The sequence below is a fragment of the Pholcus phalangioides genome, unplaced genomic scaffold (assembly GCF_987345545.1).
Source record: "Pholcus phalangioides strain wild (caught in Gottingen) unplaced genomic scaffold, Ppha-v1.0 ptg000003l_1, whole genome shotgun sequence".
NCBI lineage: Eukaryota > Metazoa > Arthropoda > Arachnida > Araneae > Pholcidae > Pholcus > Pholcus phalangioides.
The window spans coordinates 10,140,993-10,167,008 of NW_028301596.1; the positions used below are offsets into that span (position 1 = coordinate 10,140,993).

Below are 26,016 nucleotides of genomic sequence, written 5' to 3' on the forward strand. Positions count from 1 at the left end.
TTGAGTCGTGATGAAAAAATCTGTTCTGCAATACAGTGATCTTTCACATGTTTCTAATGACAGTGATAATGACTGGCCTAGAGATTTTAGTGAGGAAGATGACTCTAAAGAATGTGGTTCAGATGATGAGCCACTCAAATAAAAAAAGCCAAGGAACTCATATTGAAAAATAAGCCTATAACGCATTCCATGGGAGGAATAGATCTGTGCGGTAGATACTTGGCATATTACGGATGTTGCTAAGGACAAACAAATGACCTATTAGTTTTGGCTCACTTTGTCGATCTTGTTACTTCAAATTGTTGGGTGATGCATGTTAAGTATCACAAAATAAGTACAATAAGTTCCGATAACTCTTGAATTGGGTATAGAATGGTTGTTGCATTATATATATAGCAGTTTGTAAGTGTGAAGAAATTATAATTTCACGTAGAAGAAGGTCTCCACTTTTGGAATGTTCTAGAGATGCACTGAGCGAAAGCAGTGAAAAGTTGGAAAAGTTGTTCCCAACGCATGAAAGATGTTCGCCTGGATGGAGTGAATCACTTTCTCCGATACATGGACGATAAAAATGCATCGAAATTCAGATTACCAGGATGCAAATCAAGAACCAGGGTGATCTGTACAAAATGTCAAATGTATTTGTGTGTTTTGAAAAAACAATTGTTTCGAAAAGTATACCATTTGTGATGTACTATATATTTGTTATATTTGAAATTGGCACTGCGTAATAAAACTAACACATGTAAATTCCCGGTGCCTGTTGTCAGTTAATTTCATATAATGTTGTGTTTTTTAAATTTGTGAATAGAGTCGACACTCGTTATAACGACCCACGAGTTATAGCGACCATTCCATTACAACGATCGGTAGGATAAGTCATAAATATCTAGTCACCTCTTCCATCTAAGTACTAGAGGTTTTCACAGAACAACTATCAAATATGTTTTACTGTCGATATTACGACCCTCCCAGTATAACGTCTATTTTTGACGGGACGAAGGGGTCGTTGTATCGAGTGTCAACTGCAATAAGTATACATTTCACTATGGTTAAAATATTAAGTGTTTTTACTCATTTGAATCCTGAGATATACATATGTAAGACATACATACCTAAAATTTCTCTAACCAACCCTCCCTCTATCCCGACCTACTTCAGAAAAATTTTCTCTTCTATTACAGTCTACAAACACTAAAGAAACACATAAAATCGAGAAATATGTATTTTTTAGCTGTTTCTGGAGCTTCGGGTCTGAATAGGGTATCAAATTGCTATGAATTGTAGAGGTTCAGTTAAAACCTAAATTAGGAGGAATTAACAGGGGGCAGATGGCGAAATTAGGTATAAAAAGTGATTAAAAGAGAGTTATTCCAACATCAAGTTAAAATTATTATAATTGAACATATAGTATTCTGTCTATGTATTATGCAGATTTTGGTATCGTGGAAATGGATTTTTTAATTGACTTTTATTTGTGCAAATATAACTCGTTCTTTTCATATGATCATTTGGTTAAATATTAAATGCTATTGAAATTTAACTGATTCTTTCTTTTCATGAGTCATCGCTTTATTCTAAATGTATATTTGACCACTAGGAGCCTGGGTTAATCTAGATAATTACATATGTACATATTCTTCCAGTGGTTCGATATAACACTACGATTCAAAGTGTTTATCTTGGAGCACATTCGTTTGGGCCATCGGGATTCTCTTAACATCATTGATGACCAATTGATGTCCAAATACCCCCCATCGGGGGTATTTGGACTTATTAACGTCCGATTCGAAAAATTTAGATTTTCGAAATTCGTAAAAGACACGCGTGATTCTAGTCCCTTCCTGCTGTAAGTTCCGGTCACTCTCGTTGTGCATAAAATGACCGTGGTGCGACAAAAACGATCAAACTATTACCACAATGAGGCTTTAATTGGTAGGTAGCCGAAGTAGCTGCTAGTTCCAATAATGGCATCTAGTAGTAGAATTCCGAGATTCCAAGGCTACACGCGACCTCGCGTGGTCGGACCCCAAAACAAAACTTGGACATAGCGGTAATAATACTTAGTTTGCTTTTTAGCACTTCATTAAATAAATGGGTGGTCTTTTAAGAAGCGAGTGGAACCTAAAAATACAGGTCTTAGTAATAAAGCACAGATAACCCAACACCTTCTGTTTTCACAAGGCAGGTGGTAACCAAATAAAACCGATCGTGACCGAACGATTCAATAAAAAAATGGAGTCAAAATTGCATGTGAAAATACCTCATATTTCAGGTGTGCACAACCTTTTTCAGTCCACGGGCCAGATATGCGGTATTTGTGTCACTCGCGGGGCCAGAAACTTGTATAAATGGGGGGGGGGGGGGTGAACAAACATACAACTTGTATTATATGTTGCCTTCCCGTGATTTTGGATGACAACTTTTTCAGAAAATGATTCGTTTCCGTCCATATTTTCAACGAAGCTTACATGAGTTTTTTGAAATCGAAAATTAGTTTATTTTCATGACATATAAATTATGTTATGATAATTATAATTATAATAATTAATTACGTATCATTAACAGTTTATTATTCAATGTGTCATTCATATTTAATGTATGGTCTCTCAGTTTGGGGGAGGAGATTATCCAACTAATATTATTAAGCCTATTATTTCTCTTTAAAATAAAGCTATCAGGTGCATCACTATTGAATATGTCATCTCCCTGTTTGATCAATTTCATCAATTAAGAATTTCTCCCATTGCGCGTTACCTCCATATTCATAAATCCTTATTAATGATAAAAACACGCTAATACTCCTTACCCCTTAACGTATCCCGTACATGTGCTCGTCTAAATGCCATCTACTCACTTCCATTAGTTCATGAAAATATTCTTAAAAAAGCTCATTTTTCTGATTCTAAAATTCTATAACAATCCACCCACAGAAATCACTGAAACTTCTGCATTTTTTACTTCCTTGAAAAAAATGCCTAAAACTTTATCTGCTCGAACTCACTAACATTGAGTCTCATTTATAATCTCCCCCATTATGCTCTCCTCCTATATCTCCTCTCAAACATTATGCTTAATTAAATCGTAGCTTTAAATGACCTTCCATAAATGCAGTACAAATTCATGTGCTATATAGCTCCATATTTATCATTTATATCATTAACATGTGATTTTTTTTTTAATTTGGTGTACATATATATATAGTAGGTCTATATTAAAAATTCTACCTAAACCTCGAACAAATACTTTGTGACGGTCCCCTATTTTTAATATGTGCAATATATATAATCAGTGCGATGTGCAAAACCCGATATGTTCAATTCAACTATACGAGACTTTCATAAAAGTTATATGTGGGTATTGAATGTTCATGTTATTACGCTTTTCCGTATGTATTTCTCATTGTTGCACTCATTGTTGTTTCTTGTGTTTTTTTTGTATTTTGTTGTATTTCCTCTTCTGTATTTGTATTCTATATTTTTTGCCCTTCATGTCTTTCTTCTCTGGTCCATCTCTATAATTGGGCAATGCTTGCCTCTGTTGAGATGTGAATAAATAAATATTATTAATATGTAAAAACAAACAACAAGATCAGCTACGCGACCCATGGAACTGTGTTTTTCTGCGAAATTAGAGAAACCAGTGACGCAATAAGTGCATTTATAACAGGACTGTAAGTGGTTGTGAATGACCCCATCTAAGAGTGCCCCTACGAATCAAGTTGAAGTACTTACTCATAGCTCAAGAACCCCTAGCTGTTAGTGGATTTGAACGACCTATCTCGTCGGAAGCCCCGGTGAATCAAGCTTGGTTGTGCCCCCATAGCTCAAGAATCACTAGCTGTAAGAGTATTTATACCATCCATCTCGGAAGCTATACGAATTAAGCTCGGGTTATGACCAATAGAAAAAGAATCCCTAGCTTTAAGAGGATTTGTACGACTCAACTCGCACTCCCCTTTGCTCGGGATACATAGCTCAAGAGACCCTAGCTGTCAGTGGATTTGAACGACCCATCTTGAAAGCCCTGTGAACCACGGTTTTGTTAGGCTATGCTATATATAAGAATAGGTTAAGAACCCCTGCGGTACTGTTTTTTATAAACCTATTTATTGTAACAACGAGTATGGGACATCGTCTCCTTGGTCCAAAAATCAGAGAAAGGTTATGAGAGAACAGCAAAAACTAACAGACACAACGCTCCTGTGCCTTATTTAAGCTGTCCTTTCCACGAAGTAATACAAATTACCATTGAAAAATAATCATAATTTCATGACCGTATAAAAATTGAGATTTGTTTACTTAGTAACTGCATTTCCACTCTTAAAAATTGCACAGGGTAATTTTTGAACGCCTTTTGAGCATGTTTTAAATTGAAACCATACATCTATGACAGATGGTTGATGAGATAAAGACCGCATTAGCACTTACAGGATACCCTATATACTAAGAAAAAAAAGAAAAAAAAACATGTCAAATTAAATTAGAACATATTTAAATGATATCTAAGGCATCTAATTCCAATGTTGTTTTGTACAATGAACAAAAACTGTTCAATGGCCCACAATCACAAATCAAATTGTCGATAGAAAAAACATAAACAATTCCATAAACGATGACTCTAAGCTTTGATTTTTATAAAAAATTTTTAAAAAAGAAAGAAACCACAGCAAATGATCAAAAGAAGTGCTGAAAGATTTCTCTGTTTGATCCGGATGTCGTTTCATGTTCATCAACGTTAATCTTTATGGGAATCGTCCATTTATTGATTTTATACTATTATTTAAATCACTAAACGAGGGAATTCGAAAAATATTCCAATTATCCAAAATTTCAAATCAACCAATTTCTGCTGACGATTATAATTGGCTGCAGATATTTATACTCCGCTTGGCAATCGATGCAACCTATGTATATACCAATGAAAATGAATAGACCTACTTCAAAGCGTTCTATACAACTTTAAGCGAGAATTTTCGAGCCATATAGACGTATAGGTAGAGACTTGAACTTTAAAGAATATTTCTTATGGAAAAGCGTTTGGAAAGAGTTTCTTTGATCACTTTAATGTTCAAAATTCCGAAACGCAAACCGTGATTCCTTTTATAAGTTAGTTAACGAAGAAATAACGCAACGCACGTACATCGCGCTCTCTCTTTATCATTAGCAGAAATTCTCTAGTTCGTTGTTATACAATGTTCAATTTCCTTTCTTCGTGATTTTATTCAAATTAAATTCTGAAAAATACTAGTTACAGCTGGAAATTCTGTTATATCATTGTATTCAACTGCAGTTGAACGTTAGGTTGAATATGATGCACTTTGAGGAGAATCACACATATACGGATGGTTTTTGATGTGTGTGTGCGTGAAGAAAATTTCAGTATTTAATCTCATTTTACTTTATATTTTCCAATTTGTGTACTTCCTAAAAACATCAAATATGGATGATTATGAAGGAAAAATGCTTAAATTTTCAAATTGATTTGAAATGAATGACAGCTTCACTGTTTGATCATATTTTGTCGCACCACGGTCATTTTCTGCACACGAGGGCTAATTAGACCGGGACGTTCAATATATTGCCGATTCCGAACGGCAGATTTTTTTTATACTCACCGAGAGATTGGTTCGCTAACCCCCTCCGTGTGGGAAATAACTGCGGTAGCAATCTTTTTCTGTGATCATGTCGCCGTTCCTGTTGTGCCGCTGTGGAAAGTTTCTGACAATGATGAACTGGGTATCAAACTCGTGGCACTTCTAAGCATACTTCGGTACTTTAGGTGAGTATGTTATTAACCTGGACTACCAGCGCCTAATTTCATTGCTTAAACACACCCTAGATAAGCGACTTTCTTGTCCACCAGGGAAAGGGAGCCGCGTAAGAATAATCTAGTTATCTACATCACAATGCAAACCTTAATTAAGCGCCAATAACAAGAAAACACCAAATCCCCTTCATGATAACTTTTTCGCAAACGCATTCAATACTTACCAATTCCTTCGTTTTTTACGAATTTTTTGCATCATTTAGGAATTTATGGTACACTCTGCATTTATAAACAGAAAATCTCGAATTTTCGTGCGTAAAAATTTGTAGCAGCGGAGGATCTACCCGTTAAGACGCTACAGCCGCTTAAAAATAGTCTAACAAGGAACCGCTTTATGGCATTGGATAGGCTCCAGCTCACGCGGCGCCCCAAGAAGTCGCGATGTACACTTTGAGAGCTACTGCCCCAGAGCATGAATTAATACAAAATAATTGCATATTTTTGGTTAGACATAATTATACCGTTCGTTCTTGACGCATTCATGCCATTAATTACCCAATTCATACATTGTAATATTTCATGCATGATTTTGCGTTCATAATCCATCTAGAAGAGCCTTGATATTTTTCTTCCTGATCACTATACTTGTCCTTATAGTTTTGATAGTCTATTTCAAAACCTTCGGGTGTATACTGAAGGCTAGCCATACGGATAATGAATACGGGAAAATACTGAAGGGCCCTAATTCTTGCGAAAACAGTTACTATCAAACGTGAAACAAAAACTGCAGATTAAAACGAATTTGCTGAAATATTGAGGTGGTTAGAGATCTACCGTACGAGTCAGTGACTCAAACATGTATCGCCGAAAAAAAGAGATGTTAATATGACAAACATGTGAAATGAATGACAATTTTTGTAATTCAACTTTATAGGAAAATAAGCGTTTGCTGATGTTGGGAAAACGGCATACTATCTGTCAAAGATGTACCACGGCAGAACATACGGTCGCTCGAGAAAATTGCAGGAATGAAATTATTGGCGTCTACATGTTTAAATAGGCTAACACTGCTAGATGATGCGAAGTACGGAAAACACAGAGGTCTCGTCTTCTCCGTCTTTGTTTCTCTACTTAGGTAAAAATATTGATCAGTCAATGGCAAAATGGTTGCTTAAAGACAACCCCATTGGTGGTTTTTTTTATGTTATATATAAAACCCTTTATACATAAAATCTTCTCACTTCTACAATACAATATTAGTTATACTGATTTACATTCTCAACAATTTTCAGAAGTTAAAACATCTTTTACTACTTCTCTAATTTCTTTAGGAAGAGGAAATAAAACGATGACTTGATATATTTCGGCAGTGAAGCCACACAGAATCCTTCAGGCTCCAACTAAAAAACACGAGTGGCAAATGGTCACACCGAGGGTGGAAGGACGGACGGCAATGTGAGAGATACATTGGACCTAATCAAAAATGCATCAAATGGTATCCCTGTGAAAGAAATAATGAAGATTGTATGGAACTGTTTTTAACTGAATTAAACTGCTCCAATGACCGACAATCTAAAGTGAATATTTTGGAAGCAGCTTTTAACCAAGTGAAAATAATTTTAATAAAAAAAGACGTTGACACTGTAATAGTAGGTAACCTGCAATAACCAAGCAATCAAATGGACAATAAGCCATTAACTCTTCTGCATTGGAATGCAGATGGACTTGTTAAAGATTTTGCAGAACTCGGAGCTACTATCAGACGAAGACATACAGCTGGTATATCAAACATTTCTCAAGCCGTATAAAAGGTTAAATGTGCAGAACTACACGTGCCTGAGAGGAGACAGACTAACTGGCAGAAAAAGTGGAATTGTGTGAAATTTCCATAAAATTATTCGTTATATTAAATGAATAATTAATAATAAAAAAATGACTTTTTTTTTAACAACTGTTAAAAAGCTTTCGAGTTTCATTAATAAATAATGCCAATGAATTCTTTTGAAATGCGTATAAATGTTACGCGAGACGCAAAAGATGTCTCGCAACAATAATTGTCAACGTTATATCCACTGCAGATAAAAAGGCTAGATGGCAGCACCTAAATAAGTGTCTGGAAATCGGTGTGAGCGAGGTGTTGCCATCTATCTTTTAAATTAGTAGTTTGTACATGTTAACATATGTACCGTATTTCTGGGAAAGAAGAGTAAAGCGTCACTCTCAATCCCAGTTTGGCATTTTAAAAAATTCTACAATATATTCATTCGAACCACATTATAAAAAAAACAATGGCAATTATCTATACTTCTGGTCCATACAAATTAATTAATGATCGATTTTTGATTAATCGGGTTAGATTCCCCGTGGAGAAACAAACTTTTTCTTTTCGAAGTCTGCATCGCGCGAGCGAAATAATATCCAATAATACTCTTTCCTAGATGTCATTAGACCGAGAAATATCTTTGTAATAAGTTTATTTTCCGCTCAAGGATTCCCAAGAGGTTCGTGGAACCCTGGTCAAGAACCATTGACTTATAGCAGCGACTCCCAGTATAGTCTAACAAAGAGAACCGCTTGAACTCAATGCGACGCACTTTGAGAAAAACTGACTTTTTCGCAAATCTAAGTTTTTTTTATTGGGGATGTGAAAACGTGAATAAAAGTTCACTGGAGGTGCAATTCAGTAAAAAAAAAAAGATTTTAAAAACCACTTTTTAATCTGTTATACCGTATAATCGATTTTGACTTGTTCTCTTAACAAATTTAATTTAGATCGATCTCCTCCAAATTTTGCACATACGCCAAATAGAACTAGACTTGAACGATAGACTTTCAAAGTTCGTCAGAACTGGTTCGAGACCTCAACGATGACTTTTGGAATGTTTCCTAGAAAAATGCTCTTATAGGGAGAAAACTCTGGCAACATCGGGTATTTTTGCTGGTAGATTAACGGCCGTATTCACCAACACAGTTTCAACTGCAATCGCAGGTGGAAGGATTGAAGATCGAAACGGATTGGTTAAATTGAGGATTTTAACCAATCCGTGTCGATCGCTGATCGTTTAACCTGCGATCGCAGTTGAAACTGTGTTGGTGAATACGGCCGTTATACTAGTGTTGCACCCCAGAACCCCTATCATATAAAAAGTCTCAGATTTTTTTGCAGCCAAATATCCCTCATTGCCCGGTAGTTTTAAGTTCAACTGTTCCCGTATTCAACACATCAAAAATATTAACAGCTATTATAGACCGTAGAATTCACACCGGTATGCAGCAAGGAAAAACAACTGTTTGTGGTACGATACCAGAAATTCCTTTTTTTTCTGCTTCATACCGGTTTTGAGGTGGATATTCATGCAATAACATTTCAAATTTTTATTTATAACTTCTCAAGCGGGAAAATGAGAATTAATGTCTCCGTGGTCGTCTCATATTATTCAATTGCATCAAATCCATATGTAGTTTAGGGATGTTTTAAATTAATTATAGGCCCATATAGATTAATGCTGCGGTTCTTCGATGTAATTAAGTATTTTTTGAAGAGAAAACAGGCAGATCGATAACTTGAAATTGAAAAAAGTTCAAAATTTCTAGCTTCCATTAAAAAAGAAAAAACGATTAATTTCTGTTTCTTTAATTTAGATTTGTTTTTCATGAATCGCACAGGAAGTCGCCATATTAGTTATCTTGCATGTCCCTCAAAATATCACGTAATCCAAAACACCTCATTCGGCAGACCAAATATAGTTGAAATCATGCGGTAAACAAAATCATAGTAACCGTGGGTGTTGTGCCAGAACCGAACCTAACTGTTAACTTGAGGTAAGTTTCATGAATTTTTGTGTTTGCGGCCTTCTATTTTTTTTTTTTTCCTCACCCTTGAAGCTGTGCGCACAGAGAAATAAATCACTAGACCCCCACTTCAAGATGTTATATCTTTTCCAATGACATAGACTTCATCCAATTTTCAGTAGGTGCAAACTAACCGGGCTGAAGATTGTTCAATTGAGAAGAAACCAACTTCACAAAATATGAGGTTTCTAAAGTGGAAAGATATCTAGTTAATGCCTCTCAACGAGTTAAGACGTTACACGTACATTCCCGCATGTACCGATTCGTTGGGGGTTCCGCGGTGTAGCAGTAGTAGGTAGGGCCTCCAAAAAATGGCTCGGGGATCCATGATGTTCTTAAGTCAGCCACCTCGTTGGGCAATTTGCCTGTTGTGGCGTTGTATTTGTATAAGGATTTGTTCAGTGTGGAATTCCGTGTGGTGCCAATAAGGAGTGATTATAATTAAAGTTCCCGTACTTAGAGTAGTTTTTCCTCAGAAGCTGCTTACCCGAATAGAGCCAAACTTTTAAGGTATCTTAATGAGACCGTGGGAGAGAGACACATTTGCGAAAAAAATGATAAATTTTCGACCACCATGTTAAAAAGTGGCGTTCTGTTATGGCATTTTACATTTTTTCCATGGCCCAGCTAGCGTACGTCTACCAGAACGGGCGCTATATAGGTCCGAGTAGTTTCAGTATACTGACTGCTCAGACCAATATAGCACTCGTCGATATATATATACTGCTCCGACCTATGTATCGGCCGTTCCCCATTGAAAATTGTATGTACGCTATATAGGTCCATGGGGGAAAAATGAAAATTCAATAAAAAAAAAAGCACTTTTCACCTGGTGGCCGAAAATTGAATTATTATTTTTTTTTTCATAACTATCTCTATCCCATGGTCTCATTAAGCCATTCTAAAAATTTGGCTGTATTCGGATAAGCAGTTTTGAAAAAAAACTACTCAGAGTACGGGAACGTTAATTATAATCTTCCTGTGTATTGAAAAGAAAAGAGCAATGCAACAAATATTCGCATTTTTTAATATCAATTCATGCAGGAGATATAAAGACATCAATTCCAGAATTTTATACACATAATAATACACAAAACATACACACACACAGGACTGACACACGAACATACGACTAGCACGCACGTAATATAAATCTTTCAAGAAAAGAAGGGGGGTGGGGCTTGCTAGATTTTAAAATACGCAATTTTTCACGAGGAAAAAGAAAATTTACATATATGGGGGGGAAAATTTTGGCAAACTTGTGTAATTTAGCAATTTACAAGCGACAAATAATGATACGAACACATACAAACAAATATATATATAGGATAATATTTCAATAAATTATATACAGAATGATCGTATTTTTTTAATAAATTTTCCAACTATATTAAAAATTCATACAACCTCAGAATATTCTAATAATTATTGAAAAAAATTTCCGTTAAAATTCGTAATGTTAGTTATTTTTATAATTTTCGGTCATTATTTTAAGTACGTAGATAATTATTCTGAACCGACTCAAAATGTTAAAATAAATTTTTCAAATTGTGACTGGATTTAAAACAAATATATATATATATTAATTAAATTCCAATATGGCACCGATGTTAAAACAAAATTCCTACAGGATTACTACCTGCGTATTCTCCAAGGTCTTGCCCTGGTAAGTCCTTTTATGATACAATCAAAGCAAAGCTGGATGTTCCAACGGGTTTTGAAGAAAACTGAAGCTTCAAGGACTTCCCTTCCAGGTCCTTATTTATTTATTTTTTGTGGTCCTTGTTGATGTGAAATATTTAAAATAAAGCGTTTTCTTTTCCACCCTTTAACAATAGCTATTTATTATATAAATGTCCGGTAATCTTGGTGGTTTTTTTTTTGAGAGTTCGATGCTATGAGATTTTCGAAGAGCATTTCCTCGCTTGGTTCTTGCGCAGCTTCAGCAACCTGCGGTCGTGCTTCAAGCTGTAAGTCCTTACGAAACTGTGCCTCTCGACCAATAGCCGACTCTCGTTGCGACGGAAGCTGTTGTCGGACCGTCCCATGATCACGTATTCCTTGCCGATCCGCAGTCTGGGGCAACGGCAGGTGTCTGGTGACCAGACGTATTCCCTCGGTAGTAGGGAGAAGGTGTTCTTGAAGGACTGCAGGACCTGCAGCTCGTACCTCGTCTCGCCGTGGAGGAACTCGTAGCCCAAGACTGAAGCTCGAATAACTGGAACAAATTATTTTAAAAAATTAAAAATTCAATAATCTTGACAATTTATTTGTAATTCGGGAGAAATAATTTGTGACAAGTGTTTCGTGATTCGAATCATCACTCGTCATAATAATGCGACCTATAGATGGAACCGCTCACAACCCCCGGACTGATGCAAAGCACCTTACTTCCGTTACCTCAAAAGAGGCAGAGTTGTGTCGGAAAAGTTAGCAAAGATTTATAGTGGTGGCTCCCCATGCTCGCAAGCATCGAATCACTCGCGTCGTTCTCCCTTGAAGACAGTCATCAAGTCGATGTAACATACAAGCCATTTGGCTAAAATTGATAGCTGAGCCCAATGACCTGGGAGAAATATTGCACGTGCGCCCAGTGGCGCATAAGGGCTGGAGACCGCAGCTTGTGATTTCAAAAGAAGTGAGGAGAAGACGGGTGACAAGTAAGATGAAGTTGGCATTTTGAGGTAGAAGTTTCGAATGGTCTGAATACACAATACATGCAAAATATATACTGTGCCCCCTCCCCCACCACTGTGACGGGAGACAAAGCCCCCGTCCACAGTGCTGGTCAGTTTTGTCACCTTTTCCTTTTACAGAATATGCAATTTACACACACACACAGCCTCTACTGCTATGGGAATAATCAAACAAACCTTCCGTTGACAGTGCTGGGCATTCACTTTTGAATTACTCCGATATAAAGGTATTTCATACGCGGAGATACGGGGGGGGGGGGCATTGCCCCTACCATCATCAAAGCTGAAGTCGACTGATCTAATGCATATATGTATAGATAGAACCACTCACAACCCCGCGGACTGATGCAACCCCTTACTTCCGTTACCTCAAAAGAGGCAGAGTTTTATCGCAAAAGTTAGCAAAGATTTATAGTGCTGGCTCCCCTTGCTCGCAAGTTTCGAATCACTCGCGTCGTTCTCCCCATGAGCACAGCCAACTCGATGCAACGTACAAGATATTTTACTGCAATGGGCAGCTGAACCAATTGACTAGGGAGAAAAATTGCACGTGTGCTTAGTGGCACATAAGGGCCGGAGACCGCAGACAGGGATTTCGAAAGAAATGGGGAAAAGACTTGTGGGCAAGAAAGAAGCTGGCTGAAGTAGGAGAGATTTGAGAATGGTCTAAATACACAATATATACAAAATATATATACACAGCGCCTCCAATGTGACGGGACATGAAGAAACAGTCTCCGTCCACTGTGCTGGGCAGTTTTGTTTCAATTTCCTTTTCAGAATATGCAATATACACACACAGAACCTGCACTGCGACGGGAATTATCAAACAGAGCCTCCGTTGACAGTGCTGGACATTCAGATTTATATGTATAGATGAATTGACATCATCATCGTGCTTTCCCCCCCTCCCCAGACTTCCAAGTCTATCTCCGCCTCTATGGGATATTAGCCTTCGATATTTTAATTTTTTTACAAAAAAATATTTGAAAATATTTTCAATTTTTGATGGTCTTAGGCAGGCCACGGCCCCCCCCCGCCCCCGACATGTTCTCTCCTGCGTACGTCTTTGGTCACAAATGTATGAACTCAGGGATTTCACTTCACTGGAAAATACGGCAGAAAAGTATAAAAGACAGGAAGAACTTACCCATGGCCCCCCACATCCTGTAGTGGAGCCCCTAGGCTGGGATCTTTTGCGGGCCCCTTTTGTAGTTAATTTATAGCGTGAGAAAGAAAAATGGCGAGAACCGTCCCGGGCCCCAGGGCTAGAGTCCTGCCAGCCCCTTCTATGTGGGGGCCATGAAACTACCGTTATGCTTCGCAACGTAACATATAAGCAGCACAACGCGGAGATGAGGAGTGCGATTTTTGGATATTCAATAAATAAATGTTGCCTTTGGATTCAGAATAAATGTATGTATATTAATTTTCTCATAAAAGTGTCAAAAACCCATTTACGTGTTACTTAAGATTTTTATTCAAATTATTTTCAGTAAATTTTATGTAGACTTTTAATTGCTTCATATGATAAATATGTGCTAAATAGCTCAATTAATCCTTTGAAGGGCAGACATTTTTTCCAAACCCATAGGAAAAAAAATGTAAGCAGATGCGCACACCCTCGGACCACCCTCCTACTTCAGAAAAGAGTAATCAAATTAATTTGATAGACAGTGTTTTTACTCTCCTCAGGACGTTTTTATTAAGGAAATTCGGTCGTGGCATCTTATATCATCAACGTAACGTCCCCCCCCGGCCAAAGGGGGATCGTGACTAACACTTTGAGAACCACTGTATCAAGGTAATAGAGCTGACAAAAGGGAAAATTATTTTCAGATAGCCTTATCTCAAGGGCGGCAGAATTTCTAGGACCGGCCCTGTCCGAAACACATAATTGGATTGCTTTGGAAAAACAATGAAATTTTAGTTTTTTACCCTAACCATAAATGCAATAGACGTGCGTGTTAATAAATCGACTTACTGGGCATAGGCGGAGATAGACTTGGAAGTCCGGGGGACACGGTCACGGGTGGAGATACGAGGGGGGCATTGCCCCCCATAGTCATATATGCATTGACATCATCGTGACCCCCCAGACTTCAAGTCTATGGGCACGATGATGTCAATTTATATATACATTAGATCAGTTGACTCCACCTTATGCGGGGGGAATAATGCCCACCCTCCCCATGTTAGTGGGGAACAAAAATCCATAAAAGTCGGAAAAAAAATGATAGGAAAAGCACGTGTAAATTGTTTAATATATATCTAGCATTATACACGTGCTGCCATCTTTTCAACCTATTGCGCACTATATACTAAATAAGCTTTAACTAAAACTCACTAGATAGCGCCACTTTTATTGCATATTGTAAAAAAAAAATAACACACATACATGAAAGTTTCACATAAGTTGACGCTATTAGCACACAAAAGAAATTTAATTTCAAAATTAAGCCGAATATGAGAGTTCAAAATTAAAAGAAAAAAAAAATCCGAAAGGAAGGCAAAAAAAAATGTAGGTCAAATTCTTTAGTTTGAAATGAAACATTCCTAGGGTGACCATATTTCCTCGAGAGAAATACGGGCAATTGGGATTCAAAATACGGGACATCGCCAATTATAGCCAAAAATGACACCAAAACAGAACAAAATTGCCAGATATTGTTGATATAACGGAAAATCACAATGGCGGGAAATGCAGCATTACTGCTAATTGCAGTGGAGTAAAATGAATTCCACGGGGAAAAACGTTCACTGAGACAAATGTGGGAGATTAATATTCTCATTTATAAGTTGAAAAATAATATCAAACTTTGACTTTCAACCGGGACACTTTTGCCAAAAAGCCGGGACAGCCAAAAAAACAGAAAATACCACGACTGTCCCTGGAAATACGGGACGTATGGTCACCCTAAACATTCCGGACACGAAGATTTCAAATTGTGAGTCCCTCCTACGTAAAGTGACCATACGTCCAGTATTTATCGGGACATTTCCGGGTTTTTTTTTTTGTTGTTTTGGGCATCCCGACTTTTTAGTGAAACTGTCCCGGTTTTTCCCGTTTTTTACACGAAGCTTACTTGAATTTTTATTCTTTATTGAAGTCAAATCATGAAATTATTTTCTCTCTCATAAATTATAATACGATAATTACAATTATAAATAAGAATATTAATCTCTCACATTTGTCTTGATGAACGTTTTATTTCGTGGAATTCATTTAAATCCACTGCAATTTGCAGTAATGCTTTATTTCCCGCCATTTTGATTTTTTTAGTCATTACTCAAATATTTGGCAATTTTGTTTACTTTTGGCAATAATTGGCGATGTCCCGTATTTGGAGTCCCAATTTCAAGTATTTCTTCCAAGGAAATATGGTCAGCCTACACCTACGGGACGTCTTGAGCAGCCTAAAGGGGAGCAATGGTAAAAAAAAAAACGTGGCAGTCTCGTGAAAATGTTAATATTTGGAGCTATAATTTGTGGTATTCACAGTGGAAAAAGTGGCATAGCATTTAGTAAATATTCTATATTACTAAATGCTTGCTATGTTTTAAATTTCTCTCATTCCCAAAAACTTTGACAGGGAAAAATTTGAGCACTAATATAAGGAAAAGGTTCTTTGGGAAGTGAAAACTTGTTCTTAAACAGATATTCGAGTTATCTGAGTTCGACTTATAGCGCACTGAGTAGTTTTTAAACGAGTGATCGAACACACTCCAACCACCAAAGTATTGATCGAAAAGTTTTCCCGGGTATTCGGGTGTTGCCTAGGGTGACCATACGTCCCGTATTTCCCGAGACAGTCCCGGTATTTTCTCTTGCTTTGGCCGTCCCGACTTTTTAGCAAAAGTGTCCCGGTTTTTCCCGTATTTTACACGAAGCCTACTTGAATTTTTATTCTTTATTGAAGTAGAAGATTGAAATTGTTTTTCAACTCAAATTATTTTATGATAGTTACAACTATATATGGGATATTAATCTCCCACATTTGACTTGGTAAACGTTTTTTTTCGAGGAATACATTTTAATCCACTGCAATTCTCAGTAATGCATCGTTTCCCGCCATTGTGATTTTTCTGTAATTTCAACAATATTTGGCAACTTTGTTTGGGTTTGGCGTCGTTTTTGGCGGTAATTGGCGATGTCCCGTATTTGGAATCCCGATGTCCCGTATTTCTCTCCAGGAAATATGGTCAGCCTAGTGTTGCCAGTTCATAAATTTATGATTTCTTTTTGTCATTTATTCCGTATTTAGACATTGATTTTACCAACATTTTTTACTGGGGAAAAAAGTTTTTTTTTTTTTTTGCTTTTCCAACGTACCATTGGAAGAGTTTACATATAATCGAATACTTTTTTCGCCACGTTTGTAATATATACATGAAACCGATCGTAATCCCGACCATATACCATTCACACAGAATAATTAGATTAGAGTAGACAAAGGGGAGAATCCTCAGTTATAGGATTTGCAATCATTTTATTATTACGAAAAATTATGGTTTTGTTTTAAACTTTGTATCTGAAATTTATGAAACGAATTTCCGATGCCGTAATCGCGGAAATATCAACAACCGAAATTTCATCAAAAGCATTTAAAGATGAATTTATAAATTTGTATAAATATTTTGCCCTTCTTTTCTTTCTAAATAATTCCGATATTTTGTGTTTAAAAAAAGATGAATGGACTCCTCCTTTGTCAACTGAATTGAGGTTCTACTCTATTTAGAATTTATATGTTACTGCCACATCCCGGATTTAGCCGGCCAGATCTCGAAATGGCCGATTTCGTTATCTAGACATTTGACTCGTCCGAATTTCTGGCTTTGGACAGCTAGTTCTCGAAGTGGTCAGGGATCTCTGGCCGTAAAATTCGATAACAAAAGACGATTACGCCAAGTTTGCGTATTTTTTCGTTATAATTAAGGTCACGTTAGCAACGGCATCATATCACGATGCGGTAACAATTTTTTTTTCTTCAAAATTTGACAAGAAAAACTACATGTTTAAGATATTTTTTGTAGTTTTTTTCCTCTCTCTCTTTCTCGTAGATAATCTAATACAGGTACTATACACAGGGTGCACAGCAAACAGAGGAATGACATTTTACTGGTTAACCGCTGATCCTAGAGGTATACTTCTGATTCGAAAAAGTTTCGAAATAAAGTTTAGTACTTAGTCATTCATCTGTAGGGGATAGGGGGTTTGTACAGTTATTGAAATTAAAAAATAACTTTTCATACAGGACCCGTGTGCCCTTAAACCTTAAGTTGTTGCCCTGTTTCTTATGATGCCAACAAAAAAAATTTCATGTTATTAAGTGCAATATTCACTGAGATATTCCAATTCGAAGAACGGAGGGAAAAGGCGGGGGGGGGACAGCTCTAAATGCGGAAAAACGGTTTTACCCGCATTTAACGCTGTTTTTCCCCCAACTTGTCTCTGTTTTTAGAATATCTCGGTGAACATTGGACTCAGAAACATGGAATATTTTTAACTGGTGGCATCAGAAAAGTAAGGGCAACAACTTTGTTATGGGTTTTTGGGCACTCGGGGCCTGTATAAAGAGTATTTTTTTTATTTCACAATAATTGTACAACCCCTAACAACACGAATGACATTTCTGAGTACTAACCGTTACTTGGAAACTTTTTCTAATTGGAAGTATACCTCTAAGATCAACGGTTCGCCAGTAAAATGTCATACCCCCGTTTGCCATGTACCCATGTATCACACGTTGGCGATGAAGAAAAAAAGGATTTGCCGTCTAACATCAGCACATCGAACTTTCGCCAGGGATCCCCGGCCTCATCGCGAATTGGCCGGCAAAAGCTCGAATCATTTCTGCAAATCGGACTTAGACTCTCTGCCACTTCAGGAAATGGCCGCCGCACTTCGGGGTTTGGCAGTTGCTCTCGTCTTCTATCAACGAAGACGCAGAAATGTTCAGAGCCCGATACGTAATTGATGGTTTGATATTTCTTTCCCGACTGAAACCGGTTGAGGAAAATGGTCAACTTTTCCCTAGAGGCAATATTTGCTTAAATACATACTTCTGTCTCCATCCGTACCACCCCTAAATCGAACCTGATATCTATAGTTTGGGAATGCAATCGCTTCCATTTCCTCGAATTATTTTAATCAGTACAAAACGATTCTTCTCCCCCCCCCCTCTCGTCTCTAATCGGAGGAAGAGCCGCCATTAAGAGAAATAACATCCTGATTGACAACACGGGGTAAGAAATAATAAAAACTCATCCATCAAATCTCATCAAATCAAAGAAAACAAGCCCGCCCCCTCCCTCCCCAAACCTGTTCTCAAGTTGCTGCTGTGCATCGTCTCATGGGTAACATGCAATTTACATGTCATGATAACACGTTGTTATTTGACTTGCAACTGATACAGGTATCTTAATATGGGTATTTTATTTTTTTGATATGTAGATTTATGTTGACTATTTCATTGCTTTGTTTCTTATTTATTCATGGGGAGATTAAAGGGAGAAATTAATTTGTGAAGTAATTTTTTTCCTTTATAGTCAATTACTGGGGAAAATTTTTCTCGATAGATATTCAGATTGTTTTCTAAATAATCAATAGAGGATTATTATTTTTTTTTGGGTGATTATTTAAGATATTTAATACGCCAAGGATAAAAGTAGCAAGATTATGAATATGTACAGCCACTCCTCTACTTACGGACGATGCTCGGAGCAGATCCTGTTCGTAAGTCGTAGGGTGACCATACGTCCCGTATTTCCCGGGCAGTCCCGGTTTTATTTCTTTTTCTGGCCGTCCCGGTTTTTCCCGTTTTTTACATGACGCCTTCTTGGATTTTTATTCTTTATTGAAGTCAACGATTGAAATTATTTTTCATCTCAAATTATATTATGATAATTACAACTATAAATAAGAACATTAATAATAACATTTGTCTTGCATATAGAAACGTCCTCTCCACTTGTCAATACAAGAAGAATTTTCTTCCTTGTAATCTTCATCTCCACAAATAACCAGTCTTTCGATGAATCTTGTATTAACATTTGTCTTATTGAGCATTTTATTTCGTGGAATTCATTTTAATGCACTGCAATTTGCAGTAACGATTCGTTTCCCACCATTTCGATTTTTCTGTAATTCCAGCTATATTTGGCAACTTTGTGCACTTTTGGCGTTGTTCTTAGCGATTTATCGGCGATGTCCCGTATTTGGAATTCCAATTTCCCGTATTTCTCTCGAGGAAATATGGTCAGCCTAGAAAGTCACCAATTTTGGCACAGATTCGCTAATTTAGGATCAGAAACAGTGCAATCCTGTTTAAAATCGAATATTCTACCTACTTTTGGGAAAAATGCTTATGTTATGCTTATGTCGGAAGGTAATGCATTAATCTAGAGATCAGTGGTTCTTAACCAGTGTTCCACGGATCCGTTTAGAGTCCTTAGAGGGGTATTACACTACTAAACACATGCACCTCGTCCATATCCCTCTGTGGAACTTCTAACGAATTGGTACCCGTCGGAATGCGTATATTCGTGTTGTGAACCTAACTGGAAGTTGTTTCTGTGTGATGCTTGTTATAGTGCGAGACTTTTTAGCAGGAAGATCAGGTCTCATTCGTGCCTTGAACTTGGGAATCGCCGCAAACCAATTTCAACAGAGCACTACTGTGGATCCGGTAGGGTTCTAACCCGGGTACCCTAACGATGCGAGTCCGTCACTATGATCACTTAGCCACTACAGCGGCATAATAGGAGAAGTTTTAGGGGATCCATGATCTTGATGAGATTAATTAACTCTTAACTCTCCAAAAAAGCGGGATAGAGAACAACGATTAGCTGAAGCGGTAATACTGACGTCACACATCACAAAAAGATGGTGGATAAGTCGGCCTCGGCAAAGATGCAGAACCTCCCCCCACCCCCAAACCGAAGATCAGTCCGCCCGCATTTTCAAGTGCATTAACTATAATCGTAGCCAAGAAGGTTGACGGGGCTGTAGCCTATAAGCACAGGAATCTCAAAATAATTTTAATTTTTTCCCCCACTCTAATCTCGTAGGAACCGGCTAAAAGTCTACTCCAGTGGCCTCATTCAAGAAAGGAGAAGGGGCTTCTCTTAGAGAACTTCAGAACCGTGTTGGCCACAATCTAAGAAAGAGCTAGTCAACGTGTGACACCAGTAAAACGTGGGAAGCTCTAAACTCTTATGCTGGAGAGTGGCCAATAATTCTGGTCCTGACACTTGCCATTGAAAGGTTGGCCACCATTATTTCAGACGTGGTAAAACAAGTCGAGAAAACGATTTTTCTCATAGGATGCATGTTCAGAAAAGAAACATTAGCACACTAGAGGGTAGAGGGCACAGCAAGCTCCGTTTCATCAAGAGCAAAGTGTCATTGCAGCGTCCTCAAGTAACTTACCTTCATGTTCAATTTCCAAATATGCATCTCTTGACAAGATTTCAATGTGTTCTACAACCCCTTGTCCAAAATTATTATTTTGGAACGAATTTTTGATTCTGTATATGAAAAGTTATCATATAGGGCATAGTTTCCCAAACTTTTCATTCCATCGCCCCCTTCAGAAATATCTCTCTCACTGCCCCCCAACTCAAGTGAACCCATAGGATCCTATGTTAAATCCGTAGCTTCTATCGCCCCCCCCGGACCATTCCATCGCCCACCGGGGGCGATATTGCCCACTTTGGGAAACACTGACATAGGGTGTCCTGTAAATGCTAATGCGGCCTTCATCCTATCAACCGTCCATCGCAGAGGCAACGTTCAAACTTAAAAAAATGCTCAAAAGGCCTTCAAAAATTACCCTGCACCAGTTTTGAGAGTGAAAATACAGTGTGTAACAAAAAAAAATCTAAATTTTTATACGATCCCCTTGTCTTTTAACTTCCAATTATGCCCGCAGGAAGGCGGACTCTCTCTTATCTTGTGGTGCCTAGTTGTGGACTCACTTCTGGAGAAAATGGTTAAATCTGGAATGGCTTGCATTGGCTATGCTGATGATGTTGTAATTGTCACTAGGGGCAAGAACATTGATATTGTATCTAGTATTATGTCTGATGCCCTTAGGAAGGTCGAAAAGTGGTGTGACAGTGGAAAAACTTTGTTAACCCATAAAATACCACCATGGTTGCTTATACCAGAAAATTGACATTTCTTTGAAGAGCATCAAATTTTTTGGTCAAACTATTGAATATACCAGTGAGGTTAAATTTCTAGGTGTGTTCCTAGATCAGAAACTGACCTGGAAGAAGCACCTTGAGTTTTGTCTGAACAAAGCTAAGAGAGCTTTTTGGGCCTGCAGGAAATGCCATTGGAAGAACATGGGGATTAAATCTTAGAGCTAACCACTGGATCTACTCAGTGATTCATATCTCCTATTATTACTTATGGTTCTGTTGTCTGGTGGTCCAGAACAAGGTACAATACGGTTAAGTCAGACTTGGCTAAACTATAAAGAATGGTTTGCATGGCTAGCTCTGACTGTATGAAAACCACGCCTACTGAAGCATTCAAACTTTTACTCGGGATGTATCCTCTACACGTGCGTATGGAGGCTGAAGCAATCATCTGTATGAAAACATTCAAGAATTTGGGTCATTGGAAAGAGTACTCACAGTAATTATCATGGGGGTGGTCTTGATGTAAATGTTACACAGAATCTATATCCCAACATGCCAAGTGATGGCATGCTTTCCAAATTTGCATTCAATAAGCCCTATATTGTTCAATTCCCTTCTAGGGAAGACGGGCATTGCTCCCTCAGTGATAGAAATCTTATTTGGTATACTGATGGCGCTAAGCTTGGAAACAGTACTGGGTACTTTCTAAGTACTTTGTTTTGGGGATAGTATAATAGGCCTCTGGTCGCAGTGCAAGTTTCTGTGGAACCACCCACCAATAAGTCTAACTTCCAATTAGAAAGTTGTTGCCCTGTATCTCATGAGGCCAACAGAAAAAATTCCATTTCTAAGTGCAATATTCGCTGAGGTATTTTAATTCAAAAATCGAAGAAAAATGATGAAATGGAAAAGAAAAACTAACGGACAACAATTTCTTCCCAACTTTTTCCCGATTATTGAATGCAAATACCTCGGCACATATTGCACTTGAAAACTTGCATTTTTTTTTTTGTTGGGCTACAGAAAAACACGGCAACAACTTTTTCATTGGAAGTTAGAGGACAGGGGACCGTATAAAAATTTAGGTTTTTTCTCAATTTCGTTTTACACACTGTGTTTTCCCTCTCAAAACTGGTACAGGGTAATATTTAAAATTGGAATCACATCTCTACGATGGACGGTTGTTGAGATAAAGGTCGTGATAGTACTTACAGGACACCCTGTATAAACTTCCATTGCGATAAATGAAATTAAATGCGAGGTAATTCATACCAAAATCACTAGTGCAGAAATGCCTGGCTTGGTTCTTCACTTTATGGCAAGGGCCGCAAGCACCTATTGAGAATAAACGAAATTTACGAAATTACTATTAGATTTTTTTTTTTTACTTATGCGATTTTTCAGGAAAGAGTCACTCAGAAAAATATGAAAAAATTCTGTTACCTGTGGTCTGACCTCCTCCACCACGTGAAGACGAAGCTTTCGAATGATGTTCTGATTTACCTGAAATTATTTGAAGGGGAAAAAATCACATTAGTTTTAATTTAGATCGGGTGAGGGTCAGACATTGTGGGACACAATAGAAATTTCAGTAAAGTTCACGGGCCACTAAACATCTTACAATTGTGAATATGAATAATAGGGTTACCACTCATCCCCTCAAACGAATTTATCCAGAATCCGAACTTGACGACTTGGTTATGGCCCGGTTAGACCCCCTCCCCTCCCATGTCTGGTAACGCAAGGGGGAGCATATTTACATCTATATTGAGTAAGTTTAGAAGTTCTAATTCCGCTCAATAATGCAAAAGTGGAGGAACCTTAGAAAACATCAGATCTGAAATTCCAGGCAAGAATCAAAGAATCAGGTTTTTTTTTTTTGGCCCTGTAAATTACCTATACAGTAAAACCTCCCATAACGGACACTCCCTGTTAACGGACGATTTTTTGAAAAATATGAATTGGGCTTCAATGTATTTTACTAACATTAACGGGCACTCCTCGTTAGCATACAAAACTTTGGTCCTAAGTGTGTGTCCTTTATGGAAAGGTTCAACTTTAGAGAGGCCCTGAAAAATTTGGAAATTCTGGCCAGTGAAGAACTTGCTTCTGCTGCTAAGCTGGCTATCTCTTTCCCATTTCTAGTCCCGAATTGATGAATTCTACTTGGTGGGATTTCGCTTTGACTAGAATTATGAATGGCACTTTCACTCATTTTTGGGTGTTACAATTTTCGATGATTGGCTGGATGTCCCACTTTGCCTCAATGAAGTATAGTCAGCCATAGTGTTCCTACTAGCAGATAATCTGATAAGCCCTGATCTGCAATTCTGTGGTGCTTAGTCACAAAATGATATCTCCCGAAAATGGCTTTTTGATCTAAAAGTAAGTCTTGTTAATTACAGCTGATTACAAGTGAGGTAAATGCACAAATACGCGCGTACGGCTAAACATGCTGATGCATTGTAAATATTTTAATTTGTATTTGTACATATGCTTTATTTTTGATTTTTAAGTGACAATGAAAATACTTATACCTCAAAACTATGACTGGAGTTATGTTCTTATCAAACACCACACACAGAATTTTGTCGACATTTAAGTGAGCCTGTCTCCCATTTGAAAAAAGTGTCTTTTTTTTTCTTCAAAGAGAGCAGGTATGACAGCAGACCAACACGGGTCACTATTTGCAAAACACGAAAACTCAAGCATTTAACCATCTTCACTTCAAAACATGGAAGACAAATGACAGCACCAGCAAGAACACTCAACAAGCACAATTCCGACACGAATACGGTAAACATACACTCACAACACACATTCCGGTATGAAGCCAATTCGTTAAAAATTCCGCAGATGCGTACGAGGTGCATGTATGGTAAAATAGAAGGAATAGTAGTCTCATCGGCATTTTTCGACATCGCCGTTCAATGTCAAGTTGCTACATAATTTTCTCCTCCAAATTGTGGGGTGTTTGGTCAGAGAATATCTGCAAACATGGCTTTTAGATCTAAAAATAAGTCTTGCTAATTATAACTAATTTAAAGAGAGATAAATGCACAAATACGTGCGTACGGCAAAACAACATGCTGACCTATGATGTTTTCATTTGCATTTGTGTGTATGCTTTATTTCTGATTTTTAAATGACAATGAAAATGCTTATATCTCAAAAATGTGATTTTGGAGTTTTGTTCTGACCAAACATCGCAGAATTGTCGGCGGCCCATTTCTGAGAGCCATACGTGGCCAACATTTAAGACCTCTGATCCAGATGGTTCAGAGCTTGCATTTACCTAATTTCAGCGGATGGGAGATAAAACATTGACTTGACCGATTTCGAAATCCTTATTGGGGGGATTGAATGGGTTGTGCGCTCGTAATACATGACAAGATTAATTGGGTATGTTTTAACAGAATTAAAAGGGAAAAAAAGAGATCAAAATGGTACGTGAGCCGTCGTCTATGAGGCTAACTACCTAAAAAAAAAGTCCATTAACAAGTAACGGTACTTGAAACGATTCCTTACCTGCGATCTTCTTGTCTCGCCTTAATTTGGTTTCATTTCCCGGCAGTGGGAGCACGGCTATAGACACAGCAGTGGTCGAATATTGATGGTGGCTCTCGTACTTGGTCGTGAACGAACCGTTTTTATTGGCCTGCCCGTTAAATTTGTACTCCCAGCGTGGGTTAGGCTTCCTAACCCCAAAGTTATGGACGTTGGCATCTCTGTACGCCACGTCGTTCTTCGATTCGTTGCGGTGGTACGTCGCCTTCTTCTTCTTGCCACCAGGAGCAGATGATTCCTGCGACGATTTGGCATTAGGATCGCTGGAGTCCCGCTGGGTTTGTTGATGCAACGAGACTAGATCTGGTTTCTGACGGTATACATTGACCGGGGAGCGGAAAGTACTGTTTCGGAACTTCTCGTAATAGTTGTAGGCTGGCTTTTGTGTCCTGTAATTCGGAAAAAATGGAGCTATTAAGCCATTCCTTGCTGAGAACTGGTCGTCTTCGGTATCAGATGGGAGAAGGTTGCTGCCGTCAGAATCTATCGGGTTCCTCGTTGATGGATATTGCTTCGTGGTCAATGAGGTCGCGAAAGACCTCGCGGAAAACAGCGGGGCTTTCCTCTTGGGGCCGTAGATCGGAAGGTACTTCGGTGAAGTCGGATGTGTGTTGAAAGAGGGCGAGGATTTGCCGTAATTCGCAGATATTTTGTCTTGATGACCCGGAGCAGCTGTTCTATAGTAAACAGGTGAAGCTGTGGTAGGCCTCGTTGCGGGTGTCCAAAAGGATTTATGCGACGTTCGAATATGTTGACTTGTATTTGGCACGTCGGATTCGTAAAAAGGTGGTGCTCTCGTCGTGTGGAAATTTTGATCAGGGCTCCGTTCCCTTGGAAGCCAGTACTCGTATCGGATGCCATAGTTCCTACTACGAAGTAAAACCTAGAAATACACATTACAGTGCCAGTTATTTATTCAGTCTAAAGCTATACTTGCACAAAAATGTCTGGAGTAAGATAATTACCAAGTGACCAGACCAAA

At 38.0% G+C, this 26,016-nt stretch overlaps 1 protein-coding gene across 1 annotated transcript in view; it reads right to left on the minus strand.

Moving 5' to 3' along the window:
• Nucleotides 1-10,632: 10,632 nt before the first annotated feature.
• LOC149088027 (uncharacterized) overlaps nt 10,633-26,016 on the minus strand; it is a 167,906-nt gene continuing 152,522 nt past the window's right edge. Inside the window, exons 11-14 of the mRNA XM_089243973.1 lie at nt 24,996-25,917; nt 22,911-22,970; nt 22,740-22,802; nt 10,633-11,839 (exon numbers count right to left, since the gene is read on the minus strand). Of these exons, the coding sequence (XP_089100099.1) occupies nt 11,517-11,839; nt 22,740-22,802; nt 22,911-22,970; nt 24,996-25,917 (1,368 nt within the window). The 3' untranslated portion in view covers nt 10,633-11,516. The remainder of the gene's footprint in view (nt 11,840-22,739; nt 22,803-22,910; nt 22,971-24,995; nt 25,918-26,016) is intronic.